The sequence below is a fragment of the Salvelinus fontinalis genome, chromosome 2 (genome assembly GCF_029448725.1).
Source record: "Salvelinus fontinalis isolate EN_2023a chromosome 2, ASM2944872v1, whole genome shotgun sequence".
Taxonomy (NCBI): domain Eukaryota; kingdom Metazoa; phylum Chordata; class Actinopteri; order Salmoniformes; family Salmonidae; genus Salvelinus; species Salvelinus fontinalis.
This window is the reverse complement of record NC_074666.1, coordinates 2,044,906-2,061,017: the sequence shown is the minus strand read 5'-3', so window position 1 is coordinate 2,061,017 and position 16,112 is coordinate 2,044,906. Positions and strand designations below refer to the sequence as shown.

At 44.9% G+C, this 16,112-nt stretch overlaps 1 protein-coding gene across 1 annotated transcript in view; it reads right to left on the bottom strand.

Moving 5' to 3' along the window:
* grin3a (glutamate receptor, ionotropic, N-methyl-D-aspartate 3A) overlaps positions 1 to 15,831 on the bottom strand; it is a 79,182-nt gene extending 63,351 nt beyond the window's left edge. Inside the window, exon 1 of the mRNA XM_055898158.1 lies at positions 14,517 to 15,831. Coding sequence (XP_055754133.1) covers positions 14,517 to 15,272 — 756 coding nt within the window. The 5' untranslated portion in view covers positions 15,273 to 15,831. The remainder of the gene's footprint in view (positions 1 to 14,516) is intronic.
* Positions 15,832 to 16,112: the final 281 nt, after the last annotated feature.

The following is a 16,112-nucleotide window of genomic DNA, read 5'->3' as shown; positions in this document are numbered from 1 at the left end:
AGCAGGAGTTGTTTTCCTGTGTTGCTTTAACGTAGCATGTGACCTGGGTCTCAGCCTGGGTCTCAGCCTGGGTCTCAGCCTGGGTCTCTGCCTGGGTCTCAGCCTGGGTCTCTGCCTGGGTCTCTGCCTGGGTCTCTGCCTGGGTCTCTGCCTGGGTCTCTGCCTGGGTCTCTGCCTGGGCCTCAGCCTGGCCAGAGAAGTGTGCTTGTAGAGCATAGATACCAATGATCTGATCATAACTGTCTAATCTAATGTTTGGTATGAGACAGAAAGAACTGTTAATTGCTCTATTTTCCAATGTGCTTTGGCAATATGTATCAATACGTTATACGGTAAAATAATAAATCTAATTGAAATGGAATTGGAGAGTGGGAGAGACAGAGAAAGAGAAGGGCAGAGAGAGAGATAAACAGAGAGAGAGAGAAGGGCAGAGAGGCAGGCAGAGAGAGAGAGAGACAGAGATGAGCAGAGAGAGAGAAGGGCAGGGAGACAGGCAGAGAAACAGAGAGAGCGAGACGGGTAGAGAGACAGACAGAGAGACAGAGAGAGAGAAAGGCAGAGAGACCGGCAGAGAGAAAAAGAAGGGCAGAGAGACAGGCAGAGAGGGAGGGAGAGGGGGACAGAGAGACAGAGAGAGAGAGAGAAAGGCAGAGAGACAGAGAGAAAGAGAAAGAACGAGAGAGAAGGGCAGAGAGACAGGCATAGAGAGAAAGAGAAAGAGAAAGAGAGACAGGATAATTCGATCCCAGTGGTATGTACAGTAAGTCTAATTTTTTTACCTTTAAATCATCATACATTTTTCTGGAACGTGCTAATTTACATCATCCAACACTCATGATGATCTGGGGCACAACTACGGTAAGTCTGGAAGTGCAAATGGTACAATCCTAATATATAATAATAAATAAATAATAAATATAATATATAACATCTCCTCTTATGATGAACCAGTTTGTTACACTTTCACAGCTCCACTCTCTTGTTTTATATCCAATCCCTGTCACTTCCTGTTGAACACGGAAACAGGGAGAGCTCGGTTTGTTGTTTTGGAAAGTGTGTTGTTTTAAATGTATATTGGAACATTTCTTAATAGCTAGCTAACTTTTTAGTTTGGATCCCACGACGCAGTTGGCATCAGTTGCTGGGACTGCCAGTCTCTGTTCAGGGATCCGGCCGACCAAGGCCGGGTCTGAGGAGTTATTTGGCGTAGCAGTTAGCCTAGCTGAAAGCTAGCTGCCTATCAAGCTAGTAGGGTTTCATGAGGGCTTAAACGCAGCCCGGAACGCAGTTAACAATTGTGTTTGGGATTATCCCACGTTTGTTGCTGTCTAAGAACCATTCTTACTCAACAGCCTTGGTTTATCAAATGACTGCCTTGCCTGGTTCACCAACTACTTCTCAAACAGAGTTCAGTGTGTCAAATCGGAGGGCCTGTTGTCCGGACCTCTGGCAGTCTCTATGGGGGTACCACAGGGTTCAATTCTCGGGCCGAGTCTTTTCTCTGTATATATCAACGATGTCGCTCTTGCTGCGGGTGATTCCACCTCTACGCAGACGACACCATTCTTGTGACGTAGAAGTCCGTCACTGGCCGCGGGCAGCATTTGGTTCTTTAGCGCTGTTTGTTGTTTTCAGTCTTCCCTGTGACCTGCCCTGTCTGGAACTGCGAGGAGTAAATGTGTAAACGTTGCTAGCTACCATGACAAAGACCAAAGCCGGTGGGAGTACCGTTGAGGACAGTGGTGTCTCTCTATCTCAGATAAAGGATCTTTTAAACAAACAAAAACAAGCAGTTGTGACAACAACAACAAAATAGCTTCAAGTGTTTTGTCCAAATACTGGTGGATTCAACTAATAAAAGAATGGGCGACCTGACTAGTGAGGTCCAGGACCTGAAGAACAGTTTGCAGTTCTCCCAGGGTCAGCTCAATGAGTTGAAACAGGAGACCAGAGAGGTCCAGGACCTGAAGAACAGTTTGCAGTTCTCCCAGGGTCAGCTCAATGAGTTGAAACAGGAGACCAGAGAGGTCCAGGACCTGAAGAACAGTTTGCAGTTCTCCCAGGGTCAACACGATGAGTTGAAACAGGAGAACGGCATGATGACAGCGATCTGTAAGTCATTGATCAGTTCTGTGTGTGAATCCATGATAACAATCAAGGTGGAACAACATGGTTGTGGACAGAATCTCCACATTAGACCTGGATGGAGTTTAGGACAAAGTGAGGGAAATGATCTCTGAGAAATTGAAGATGGACCACGGGAAGATTGAGGTGGCACGCGCCCACAGGACTGGAAAACCCACCACCTGCCCAGGTGATAGGCCCAGGTGATAGGCCCAGGTGATAGGCCCAGGTGACAGGCCCAGGTGATAGGCCCAGGCAAATAGTGGTCTGGTTCCTGAGGTTCAAAGGGCAAGGTAGCTGTTCTGGAATGAGCCAAGAACTTGAGAGGAACGTATATCTTCCTCAACGAGGACTATCCTGAAGCTGTGCACCAGAAGAGGAAAGAACTGATCTCAGCCATGAAAGCTGCCAGAGCGCATGGGGACATTGCTTACATCCGCTATGACAGACTCATTGTCCACCCTCCCTACCAGAAGCCTGGAAGGGATGAGAGAGCCAAGCCTATGGGTTCGTAGCTTCAACCCCGCAGCAAAAGATTAATGGACTGCTGAATGTATATTTATTTTCTCTTGCTTTGTCTGCTCTTTTCAATATTATGTCTATCCCTGAAAAGCTATGCAGGAAAGGGCTGAAAATAGCCCATTTTAATATACTGTACAGTTGAAGTCGGAAGTTTACATACACTTAGGTTGGAGTCATTAAAACTTGTTATCAACCACTCCACAAATTTCTTGTTAACAAACTATAGTTTTGGCAAGTCGGTTAGGACATCTACTTTGTGCAGTACACAAGTAACTTTTCCAACAATTGTTTACAGACAGATTATTTCACTTATAATTCACTGTATCACAATTCCAGTGGGTCAGAAGTTTACATACACTAAGTTGATTGTGCCTTTAAACAGCTTGGAAAATTCCAGAAGAAAATGTCATGGCTTTAGAAGCTCCTGATAGGCTAATTGACATAATTTGAGTCAATTGGAGGTATACCTGTGGACATATGTTAAGGCCTACCTTCAAACTCAGTGCCTCTTTGATTGACATCATGGGAAAATCAAATATAATCAGCCAAGACCTCAGAAAAAAAATTGTAGACCTCCACAAGTCTGGTTCATCCTTGGGAGCAATTTCCAAATGCCTGAAGGTACCACGTTCATCTGTACAAACAATAGTACGCAAGTATAAACACCATGGGACCACGCATCTGTCATACCGCTCAGGAAGGAGACGCATTCTGTCTCCTAGAGATGAACGTACTTTGGTGTGAAAAGTGCAAATCAATCCCAGAACAACAGCAAAGGACCTTGTGAAGATGCTAGAGGAAACAGGTACTAAAGTATCTATATCCACAGTAAAAACGAGTCCTATATAGACATAACCTGAAAGGCCGCTCAGCAAGGAAGAAGTCACTGCTCCAAAACCCGCCATAAAAAAGCCAGACTACGGATTGCAACTGCACATGGGGACAAAGATCGTACTTTTTGGAGAAATGTCCACTGGTCTGATGAAACAAAAATAGAACTGTTGGCCATAATGACCATCGTTATGTTCGGAGGAACAAGGGGGAGGCTTGCAAGCCGAAGAACACCATCCCAACCGTGAAGCACGGGGGTGGCAGCATCATATTGTGGGGGTGCTTTGCTGCAGGAGGGTCTGGTGCATTTCACAAAATAAATGGCATCATTAGCAAGGAAAAATGTGGATATATTGAAGCAACATCTCAAGACATCAGTCAGGAAGTTAAAGCTTGTTCACAAATGGGTCTTCCAAATGGACAATGACCCCAAGCATACTTCCAAAGTTGTGGCAAAATGGCTTAAGGACAACAAAGTCAAGGTATTGAGGTGGCCATCACAAAGCCCTGACCTCAGTCCTATAGAAAAGTTGTGGGCAGAACTGAAAAAGTGTGTGCGAGCAAGGAGGCCTACAAACCTGACTCAGTTACACCAGCTGTCAGGAGGAATGGGCCAAAATTCACCCAACTTATTGTGGGAAGCTTGTGGAAGGCTACCCAAAACGTTTGACCCAAGTTAAATAATTTAAAGGCAATACTACCAAATACTAATTGAGTGTATGTAAACTTCTGACCCACTGGAAATGTGATGAAAGAAATAAAAGCTAAAATAAATCATTCTCTCTACTATTATTCTGACATTTCACATTCTTAAATTAAAGTGGTGATCCTAACTGACCTAAAACAGGGAATGTTTACTAGGATTAAATGTCTGGAATTGTGAAAAACTGAGTTTAAATGTATTTGGCTAAGGTGTATGTAAACTTCCAACTTCAACTATATGTAGCCTTAGAAATAAGGTTAATGAAATCAGTAACTTGCTAACATCAGATAACATTCATATATTAGCCATTTCTGAGACTCACTTAGATAATTCATTTGATGATACAGCAGTAGCAATTCAAGGTTTTAACATGTATTGAAAAGACAGAAATGCTTTTGGGTTGCTGCATATATTCAGAGCCATATCCCTGTAATGCTTAGAGAAGATCTTATGTCAAGTGTTATTGAAGTGTTGTGGTTGCAGGTTCACCTGGCACATCTAAAGCCTTCTCTTTTGGTGTAATGCTATAGACCACCAAGTGCTAACAGTCAGTATCTAAATAATATGTGTGAAATGCTTGATAATGATGTAAACATGCACCTGTTAAGTAACTGACGGTTAGGCTGTTAAGGATTGATGAGGGATTTAAACTTGTGTGGTTGAAAGAGACGGGGCAAAAGGAGTGGCGAATAAGTCTGGCTGCACATCTGACTGGCTGACTTACTGCAAATTGAGAAATTACGTGACTGAACTCAACAAAAAAAGAAGAAGAAACTGTATTATGAAGCCAAGATCAGTGATATAAAGAACGATGGATAAAACACTTTGGAGTAATTTAAATTAAATGATGGGTAAAAACTATTTGCCAATTATTGGTGAAGTGGGCACAAAAGAAAGGGATGCCAAAGTAATTCCGTGACCCAAGAGTGGTAAACCAGCCTTTACTGGTTCTAAGCTTGCTGCCAGCTATTCCCAAACTGTTGGAATAACATGTGATTAACCAAATACAATGCTATTTCTCTGTAAACAAATTCACAACAGACTTTCAGCATGCTTGTAGAGAAGGGCACTCACCATGTACTGCACTGACACAAATGACTGATTGGTTGAAATAAATTCATAATTAGAAGATTGTGAGATCTGTACTGTTAGATTTCAGTGCAGCCTTTTATATTATTGACCATAACCTGTTGTTGAAAAAACGTATAGCTTTTCAACCTCTGCCATATCGTGGATTCAGAGCTATCTATCTAATATATCTCAAAGGGTTTTCTTTAATGGAAGCTTCTCTAATGTCAAACAGTATGGTGTACCGCAGGGCAGCTCTCTATGCCCTCTACTCTTTTCTATTTTTACTAATGACCTGCCACTGGCATTAAACAAAGCATGTGGGTCCATGTATGCTGATGATTCAACAATATACGCATCAGTAGCCACAGCTAATGAAGTCACTGAAACCCTTAACAAAGAGTTGCAGTCTGTTTTGGAATGGGTGGCCAGTAATAAACTGGTCCTGAACGTCTCTGAAACTAAGAGCATTGTATTTGGGACAAATCATTCCCTAAGCTAGACCTCAGCTGAATCTGGTAATGAATGGTGTGGCTGTTGAACCAGTTGAGGAGACTAAATTACTTGGTGTTATCTTAGATTGTAAACTGTCATGGTCAAATCAATGGTTGTAAAGATGGGGAGAGGTCTGTCATTAATAAAGATATGCTCTGTTTTTTTGACAGCACACTCAAAGGTCCGGCAGGCTCTAGTTTTGTCTTATCTTCATTATTGTGGTCGAGTGCTGGACTGTAGAGCTCAGTTCTCTTGAAAAGGCTTCAGCTTCTTAGCATGTCCTGCCGTGATGTCCATCACTTCAGGAACCACCGGGTTGTTTCTGGTGTATGCTGTATGCTGGCTGAAGTGGAAGTCTTTAACACGATGTCCAGTATGCTGGCTGAAGTGGAAGTCTTTAACACGATGTCCAGTATGCTGGCTGAAGTGGAAGTCTTTAACACGATGTCCAGTATGCTGGCTGAAGTGGAAGTCTTTAACACGATGTCCAGTATGCTGGCTGAAGTGGAAGTCTTTAACACGATGTCCAGTATGCTGGCTGAAGTGGAAGTCTTTAACACGATGTCCAGTATGCTGGCTGAAGTGGAAGTCTTTAACACGATGTCTAGTATGCTGGCTGAAGTGGAAGTCTTTAACACGATGTCCAGTATGCTGGCTGAAGTGGAAGTCTTTAACACGATGTCCAGTATGCTGGCTGAAGTGGAAGTCTTTAACACGATGTCCAGTATGCTGGCTGAAGTGGAAGTCTTTAACACAATGTCCAGTATGCTGGCTGAAGTGGAAGTCTTTAACACGATGTCCAGTATGCTGGCTGAAGTGGAAGTCTTTAACACGATGTCCAGTATGCTGGCTGAAGTGGAAGTCTTTAACACGATGTCCAGTGTGCTGGCTGAAGTGGAAGTCTTTAACACGATGTCCAGTATGCTGGCTGAAGTGGAAGTCTTTAACACGATGTCCAGTATGCTGGCTGAAGTGGAAGTCTTTAACACGATGTCCAGTATGCTGGCTGAAGTGGAAGTCTTTAACACGATGTCTAGTATGCTGGCTGAAGTGGAAGTCTTTAACACGATGTCCAGTATGCTGGCTGAAGTGGAAGGTGTTTCAGTGTCTTTCTGTAGACTGTGTTTGACACAAGGTACAGCTGCCCCTGTGTCGATCAGAGTATGTGGTCTGAAATCCCAGTCATCGCTCACCAGGTACGCTCCGGCACTCCACATCTTTTCCAACAGCTCAGCTAAAAAAACACTCCTCACTCATAGCGGGGAAAAAATGCAACTCCGTTCATCAAAATCTCAATTTAACCAACACCCATCTATTCTTGTGACTACTTGCTTTTGAAGTATTGAAACCAAACCATATGATTTAAATGAAAAGTATTTTAATAAACAACATGAAGAGGTTGAGGGACGGGAGGTAAGAAGCACTCGTCATTTCAAACAGGCTTCATGTCATATTAAACAGGGACGGCAGGTAGCCTAGTGGTTAGAGTGTAGAGGTGGCAGGTAGCCTAGTGGTTAAAGTGTAGAGGCGGCAGGTAGCCTAGTGGTTAGAGTGTAGAGGTGGCAGGTAGCCTAGTGGTTAGAGCGTAGAGGTGGCAGGTAGTCAAGTGGTTAGAGTGTAGAGGTGGCAGGTAGCCTAGTGGTTAGAGCGTAGAGGTGGCAGGTAGTCTAGTGGTTAGAGCGTAGAGGTGGCAGGTAGCCTAGTGGTTAGAGCGTAGAGGTGGCAGGTAGCCTAGTGGTTAGAGCGTAGAGGTGGCAGGTAGCCTAGTGGTTAGAGCGTAGAGGTGGCAGGTAGTCTAGTGGTTAGAGTGTAGAGGTGGCAGGTAGCCTAGTGGTTAGAGCGTAGAGGTGGCAGGTAGCCTAGTGGTTAGAGTGTAGAGGTGGCAGGTAGTCTAGTGGTTAGAGTGTAGAGGTGGCAGGTAGCCTAGTGGTTAGAGTGTAGAGGCGGCAGGTAGCCTAGTGGTTAGAGTGTAGAGGTGGCAGGTAGTCTAGTGGTTAGAGTGGAGGGGCGGCAGGTAGTCTAGTGGTTAGAGTGTAGAGGTGGCAGGTAGTCTAGTGGTTAGAGTGTAGAGGTGGCAGGTGGCAGGTAGCCTAGTGGTTAGAGTGTAGAGGCGGCAGGTAGCCTAGTGGTTAGAGTGTAGAGGTGGCAGGTAGCCTAGTGGTTAGAGTGTAGAGGTGGCAGGTAGCCTAGTGGTTAGAGTGTAGAGGTGGCAGGTAGCCTAGTGGTTAGAGTGTAGAGGTGGCAGGTAGCCTAGTGGTTAGAGTGTAGAGGTGGCAGGTAGCCTAGTGGTTAGAGTGTAGAGGTGGCAGGTAGCCTAGTGGTTAGAGTGTAGAGGTGGCAGGTAGCGTAGTGGTTAGAGTGGAGAGGTGGCAGGTAGTCTAGTGGTTAGAGTGTAGAGGTGGCAGGTAGCCTAGTGGTTAGAGTGTAGAGGTGGCAGGTAGCCTAGTGGTTAGAGTGTAGAGGTGGCAGGTAGCGTAGTGGTTAGAGTGGAGAGGTGGCAGGTAGTCTAGTGGTTAGAGTGTAGAGGTGGCAGGTAGCCTAGTGGTTAGTGTGGAGAGGTGGCAGGTAGTCTAGTGGTTAGAGTGTAGAGGTGGCAGGTAGCCTAGTGGTTAGTGACCTAGTGGTTAGTGTGGAGAGATGACAGGTAGCCTAGTGGTTAGAGTGTAGAGGTGTCAGGTAGTCTAGTGGTTAGAGTGTAGAGGTGGCAGGTAGCCTAGTGGTTAGTGTGGAGAGGTGGCAGGTAGTCTAGTGGTTAGAGTGTAGAGGTGACAGGTAGCCTAGTGGTTAGATTGTAGAGGTGGCAGGTAGCCTAGTGGTTAGAGCGTAGAGGCGGCAGGTAGTCCAGTGGTTAGAGTGTAGAGGTGACAGGTAGCCTAGTGGTTAGAGTGTAGAGGTGGCAGGTAATCTAGTGGTTAGAGTGTAGAGGTGGCAGGTAGCCTAGTGGTTAGAGTGTAGAGATGGCAGGTAACCCAGTGGTTAGAGTGTAGAGGTGGCAGGTAGTCTAGTGGTTAGAGTGGAGGGGCGGCAGGTAACCTAGTGGTTAGAGTGTAGAGATGGCAGGTAACCCAGTGGTTAGAGTGTAGAGGTGGCAGGTAGTCTAGTGGTTAGAGTGGAGGGGCGGCAGGTAACCTAGTGGTTAGAGGGTAGAGGTGGCAGGTAGCCTAGTGGTTAGAGCGTAGAGGTGGCAGGTAGTCAAGTGGTTAGAGTGTAGAGGTGGCAGGTAGCCTAGTGGTTAGAGTGTAGAGGTGGCAGGTAGTCTAGTGGTTAGAGTGGAGGTGCGGCAGGTAGCCTAGTGGTTAGAGTGTAGAGGTGGCAGGTAGTCTAGTGGTTAGAGTGTAGAGGTGGCAGGTAGCCTAGTGGTTAGAGCGTAGAGGTGGCAGGTAGCCTAGTGGTTAGAGCGTAGAGGTGGCAGGTAGTCTAGTGGTTAGAGTGGAGGGGCGGCAGGTAGTCTAGTGGTTAGATTGTGGAGGTGGCAGGTAGCCTAGTGGTTAGAGCGTAGAGGCGGCAGGTAGTCCAGTGGTTAGAGTGTAGAGGTGGCAGGTAATCTAGTGGTTAGAGTGTAGAGGTGGCAGGTAGCCTAGTGGTTAGAGTGTAGAGATGGCAGGTAACCCAGTGGTTAGAGTGTAGAGGTGGCAGGTAGTCTAGTGGTTAGAGTGGAGGGGCGGCAGGTAACCTAGTGGTTAGAGGGTAGAGGTGGCAGGTAGCCTAGTGGTTAGAGCGTAGAGGTGGCAGGTAGTCAAGTGGTTAGAGTGTAGAGGTGGCAGGTAGCCTAGTGGTTAGAGTGTAGAGGTGGCAGGTAGTCTAGTGGTTAGAGCGTAGAGGTGGCAGGTAGCCTAGTGGTTAGAGCGTAGAGGTGGCAGGTAGCCTAGTGGTTAGAGCGTAGAGGTGGCAGGTAGTCTAGTGGTTAGAGCGTAGAGGTGGCAGGTAGCCTAGTGGTTAGAGCGTAGAGGTGGCAGGTAGCCTAGTGGTTAGAGCGTAGAGGTGGCAGGTAGTCTAGTGGTTAGAGTGGAGGGGCGGCAGGTAGTCTAGTGGTTAGAGTGTAGAGGTGGCAGGTAGTCTAGTGGTTAGAGTGTAGAGGTGGCAGGTAGCCTAGTGGTTAGAGTGTAGAGGCGGCAGGTAGCCTAGTGGTTAGAGTGTAGAGGTGGCAGGTAGCCTAGTGGTTAGAGTGTAGAGGTGGCAGGTAGCCTAGTGGTTAGAGTGTAGAGGTGGCAGGTAGCCTAGTGGTTAGAGTGTAGAGGTGGCAGGTAGCCTAGTGGTTAGAGTGTAGAGGTGGCAGGTAGCCTAGTGGTTAGAGTGTAGAGGTGGCAGGTAGCCTAGTGGTTAGAGTGTAGAGGTGGCAGGTAGCCTAGTGGTTAGAGTGTAGAGGTGGCAGGTAGCCTAGTGGTTAGAGCGTAGAGGTGACAGGTAGCCTAGTGGTTAGATTGTAGAGGTGGCAGGTAGCCTAGTGGTTAGAGCGTAGAGGCGGCAGGTAGTCTAGTGGTTTGAGTGTAGAGGTGGCAGGTAATCTAGTGGTTAGAGTGTAGAGGTGGCAGGTAGCCTAGTGGTTAGAGTGTAGAGGTGGCAGGTAACCCAGTGGTTAGAGTGTAGAGGTGGCAGGTAGTCTAGTGGTTAGAGTGGAGGGGCGGCAGGTAGCCTAGTGGTTAGAGTGGAGCGTTGGACTAGTAACCGAAAGGTTGCGGAATTGAATCACCGGGCTGACAAAGTAGTTAAACCCACTGTTCCCAGGCCGTCGTTGAATATAATAATATGTTCTTTAACAGACTAGTTAAATAAAGGATAAACAAAAAAAATATAAACACTCTAAATAGGTCAGGAGTCAGACAGGGAGACTAAGGGAGACTAAGGGAGACTAAGAAGGAAATTAATTATTTAGGCTATATTTAGGCTATATTATTTAGATTATTTGAATGCTATAGCTTACAAATAAATAACTTTCGAAGCTTTTGTGAGTGTGATACACCTGGCTGGCAGGGACATTAAAGCGCTCATCATTTTAAAAAAACAACATTTTGTTGTATTAAATCATTATACATTATATATAAGTTGCGCATATAGGTAGTGACTTAGAATGAAATACAAATTAAACAAAAAATAGCAATACATATTTATTTTGTTTTGTTTGTTGTCAATACATTTTTTGAAACAGAAGTTTGGCCAGAGTCTGTGGCTCCAGGCTCATGTGGTGGTGCCTGGAGAGCCGGCCAGCAGTGAAGAATACCCTCTCTCTGCTTGCATCACCACTGGGGATGCTAAACACCCTTTTGGACACTTTTGCTAGGAAGGGATGCAGATGTGTTAGATTGTCTTTATATAGGTTACCCTAAAGGTTTATAGGTATAATTACCTAATCTAAATGGAAAGCTCCTTGAAAGAGGTAATATGTCAGGCCTATTGGATCAAAATCAATGATAGCCTATTGTATAAATAATAGAACGAAAACGAACTAAACTTTTAAGAAATATGATTTTTTTGGTCTATAAATACTTTGCTACAATGACACACTAAGCTACCTACCTCGTTCCTTTGTGTTAGCATGTGCACATAGTAAGTACACCGTCATGCTTCCAGGATACGTGTCTTTTCAGATTCCACAGTGATTCTTTAGTTGTGGACACTACTTCACCGCACTCCCCTCTCTTTGCTCTTAGTCCTCATCTTTTGTAAGTCACCTTCATTTTTCACCTCTGTGTTTTTATTAGTTTCTTTAATGAAAATATTTTGTGAACTCCATGACAGTAGCTAAAGCAAGGGGATATAGAAGCACACAAATAGACTACAAATGCATGCTGGGTCGAGCCCTGAGCTTGTGAAGTGAGCACTACTTGGAGTGCTACTTGAGCAAAATTGAAGCGGGCGAAGAAATATCACTCCGCTCCAGCTCCTCTCTGCGCCAGTCTTCTTTGGTATGACGCTTACAAGCTTTGCACACCTGTATTTGGGGAGTTTCTCCCATTTTTCTCTGCAGATCCTCTCAAGCTCTGTCAGGTTGAATGGGGAGCTATTTTCTGGTCTCTTCAGAGATGTTTGATCGGGATCGATGGCATTCAGGCCAAAGAGTTCAATCTTGGTTTCATCAGAGCAGAGAATCTTGTTTCTCATGGTCTGAGAGTCCTTTAGGTGCCTTTTGACAAACTTCAAGCGGGCTGTCGTGTGCCTTTTACTGAGGAGTGTCTTCTGTCTGGCGACGTGTACTTCTGGAGGGTTCTCCCATCTCCACAGAGGAAATGTGGAGCTCTGTCAGATTGACCATTGGGTTCTTGGTCACCTCCTTGTCCAAGGCCCTTTTCCCCTGATTGCTCAGTTTGGCAGGGTGGCCAGCTCTAGGAAGAGTGTTGGTGGTTCCAAACGTCTTCCATTTAAGAATGATGGAGGCCACTGTGTTCTTGGGGACCTTCAATGCTGCAGACATTTTTGGGTAACCTTCCCCAGTTCTGTGCCTTCGACCTCATGTCTTGGTTTTTGCTCTGACATGCACTGTCAACTGTGGGCCGTTATATAGACAGGTGTGTGCCTTTCCAAATCAAGTCCAATCAATTGAATTTACCACAGCTGGACTCCAATCAAGTTGTAGAAACATGTCAAGGATGATCAATGGAAACAGGATGCACCGGAGCTCAATTTTCGAGTCTCAAAGCAAAGGGTCTGAATACTTATGTAAGGTATTTCAGATTTTTATTTTTAATACATTTGCAAAAATGTCTAAAAACCGTTTTTTGTTTTAAATGAACAAAATCAATTGAATCCATTTTAGAATAAGGCTGTAACGTAACAAAATGTGGAAAAGGGGAAGGTGTCTGAATACACTGTACTCTGGTGTCGAGCTCCATACGCACCGGCTTACCCTATAGTAAGGGAGAGACATAGTAGTTGTCAGTATATTCAGTGTGACTTCCTCATCTAGTTCCATTGACACACCATTTAATTTTAAATTTTATTAACTAGGCAAGTCAGTTAAGAACAAATTCTTATTTACAATGGCGGCCTACACTGGCCAATTCTGGACGTCGCTGGGCCAACTGTGCGCCGCCCTATGGGACTCTAAATCACGGCTGGTTGTGATACAGCCTGGAATCGAACCAGGGTCTGTAGTGACGCCTTTAGCATTGAGATGCAGTGCCTTAGTTCCCTGCGCCACTTGGAGCCCTATTCTAATGTACTTTACTGTACTGTGGAAACACTGAAAGGACACATTTCACCAAAACCACTAGCCATTGCTAAAATGTTTAGGTTCAAGAGAAGAAATCAGGAAGAGGGAGAGTCGGTGACAATGCTGAACTACCAGAACACTGTGAATTTAACGCCGTTCTTTATTATACCTTTACAGACAGACTAGTATGTGGGCTACGAAGTGAAACAATATCCCCATACGTATTATTAGCAGGTTGCGTAGCAAAAAAAATTAAAAAAATTAAAAACGTATTCACAATTCAGACCGTTCTGTATGAGCGCCGCTGCTCAATACTTCCATCAAACTGTCCAATGTTTCCAACAATTTCAGCCATTTTACGTTTGTCAAAAGGCTCCTGATTGTCACTCAATTTAGTCCTCAACCACTGCAACGTTCTGTTCTGCCACGGAAATATGTTCCTCAGTGACGTGTTCTTCACTCACTTCACTCACGGATGTTTCAGCCTCAATTTCGCTAATTTAGCAGTTTTTTTTATTTATTTCAACGTTCGTCTTAACAGTTGAATAAATGTCCTTTCCTTTACTCACTCTATATTCCTCCCTTTTTAATCACCTTGTTTTCCCGCTCCGACGTCCGTCTCTAATGCATTGTGAATGAAAAGCTTGCATTTACAAATCAAGCATGAATTCATGTTAGGCCTAAGTATTTTTCAGTTGGCATTGGTTTTGTATTCCAACAGTCAACCTCTCAAAAGGCCTAATTGGCATATTTTGTAGTTCTCTAGTCTCCAGTTATTTCATGCTGGGGGAGATACAAGGGGAGCGAGGTGAGGTCTCTCTCTCTCCCTCTCTCCGTGGGTGCTTGTGCGTGCATGCGCGCGTGTGTGCGTCCGTGCATGTGTCTGATGAGGAGAGGAAGGGGTTTATTCATATTATTTACCATATTATTGGTTGTTCACTTTGACATTTACACCCATATGTAACATTATATTATTATATGAGACATTACAGGAAATTACGCCATTTGTTTAATGAATATGGGCTTTTGGAGAGAAATGCACCTGTTGAAGAGTTGATGTTCATTAGTGTTTTAAAATCAATATCCGCCAGATGTGATGATGTGGTGCTATGCGCTGCTGCCGCAACGTGGAGCTATGCGGATGTTCTATAGGATATGTTTCGTCTGAGAGATAGCTACATGCATAGGTCGAATTTACAATTGTGGGTATAGCATTTCATTTAATCTACTAATAATATAGCCTACCATTTTATGCTCTTTTGAATGACTGACTGACAATTTCCTTATTTGTTTATGCAGATAGTGTTTGTCGAGGCAGATATTGTTATTTTCGTTGACAGATTGTTCATGGAGTGTGATTGTACATTTAGCTCATTGTTTTACACAGGAGGGACATGGAAAGAAACATATCGACATTTAGGTTGCATTGTAATCCCTAAAGCAGCGGGCTGCGCTGTCCCCGTGATGCTGAAAACACACACAGCATTCCTTCCTCAACTCTTAGTTGTTCTAGCATCTAGTTTCCAAGCGCTCTGTTCCGTTCATGCACCAGAAATAGGCAAGACAACATTGACACCCGTGTTTATGCACAGGTGTATTGTGTTTGTACAGCGACAGTCGCCTTACCTTACTCTGCCGTTTGAATTCGTTCTGGACAACACTGATGACGGGAATCTGAAGCGCTGACGCGATAAATTCCAACTTCACCAGGTCGTCCCTCGTTTGAGGAAAAGCCATCATAGCAGAAACTCCTTGGACTATAACAGTATGACAAACACTCTGCAGAAACGACATGGGGTCTTCACACACAGGGGTAGGGGAAGATGAGAAGGAGAACGCGGGTAATTCCCCGAGTCCCGCTTCCACTGCCATCACCACCTCCAGTGAGAGATTATATGGTAACAAACCGACCATGCGGTTTAACGTCTCCATGGCTAATATGATAGAGTCCCTTGGCATAAACACACGATTCCCGCTGTCCACCTGTTTGTACATATTTTTACTTTTAGACCCCCTGTCCCTTTGGTGGTTGTTCCCCGTGCCTTTAGTCCTTAGGCTGCGTAATCCGTGGTCATTAACACTTTTGGTAATCTTTTCCAACTGTCTCTCCGCTGCCTCCCTCGAGCCTCCGTCCGTGTCCCATTCATCCACGGGGACAAGGGCTTCTTTCTTGCCCCTGAAGGTGGGATCGTGACTGAAGAGCCGTGGCTGTAGGTGCAGAGCCCCGACGCGCACCGTGTGTCCAATCCGTTTGAGAATCTGACAGGGCTGCGGGTGGGAGAAACATTCTGGAATCAGAAAGCAGAGCAGCACGGTGCATGGCGCGAGAAAAGGAAGCCGCGCAAACCGACCGAACGCACTCCGGATCCCGAGTCCCGTCATTACTCAGACCAGAGCCTTCCAACCACACCGAAACACCGAGTTCCACTCGTTCCCCTGCCCCCTGTGATGTCCCCGAGCAGCGCCAGTTAGATATCCGCTCCCTTCTAATAAATATCCCGGACAGAGCAAAGTTGTGCGCTTTTACACCAACAGGCGCGAATGCGGAGACAACTCGTGCACAGACACAGAAATCTTCACCACAAATGCGGCTTTTCATCTCCAAAGCTTTTCATTATATATATATAAAAAAAAACGAATTAAAGAACATATCGAGTATTCCGTTTGGTTTCACATATCCATCCCAATGTAGGTCAATGCAAAACAACATAGAAAACAACAATTTGGGAATAATGGACACAAGCTACTGCACATGATTATAGTTATGTTATTATTCATATCCATGACCTATAGTTAGGTTCTCTCTCAATTTCCGTTAGTAAAATAAATATACTTCCCAAAATGTATTCCAATATCATCTATTTGATCTTGAGAAGAAAAACACCCATCTTCTCTTTCTCCTCTTGTCCCTCCGTCACTCTTCCGAATATCCGCGCTCTTAACCCTGAGACCGTGCGCTTTACGGTAAAAACGGAACCCGTAATTTCCGGGCAGTCTGCAGCTGAAAAATGAAAAACTACAGTCCCTCTCTCTCGTTTCAAGGAACCAACCACATAAAATTACACTCTGCATTAGTGTGTGTGTGTTTATTTTCTCCTAGAGTTTTTAAGGTGTTTGTAAAAACGAAATATTTCATTATTAAGGCTAACTATAGTGGATATGATAGTATAGCTACAGATGCCAGTTCTTAATTAGATCATCCTACTGTTGCAGGATTTTTTT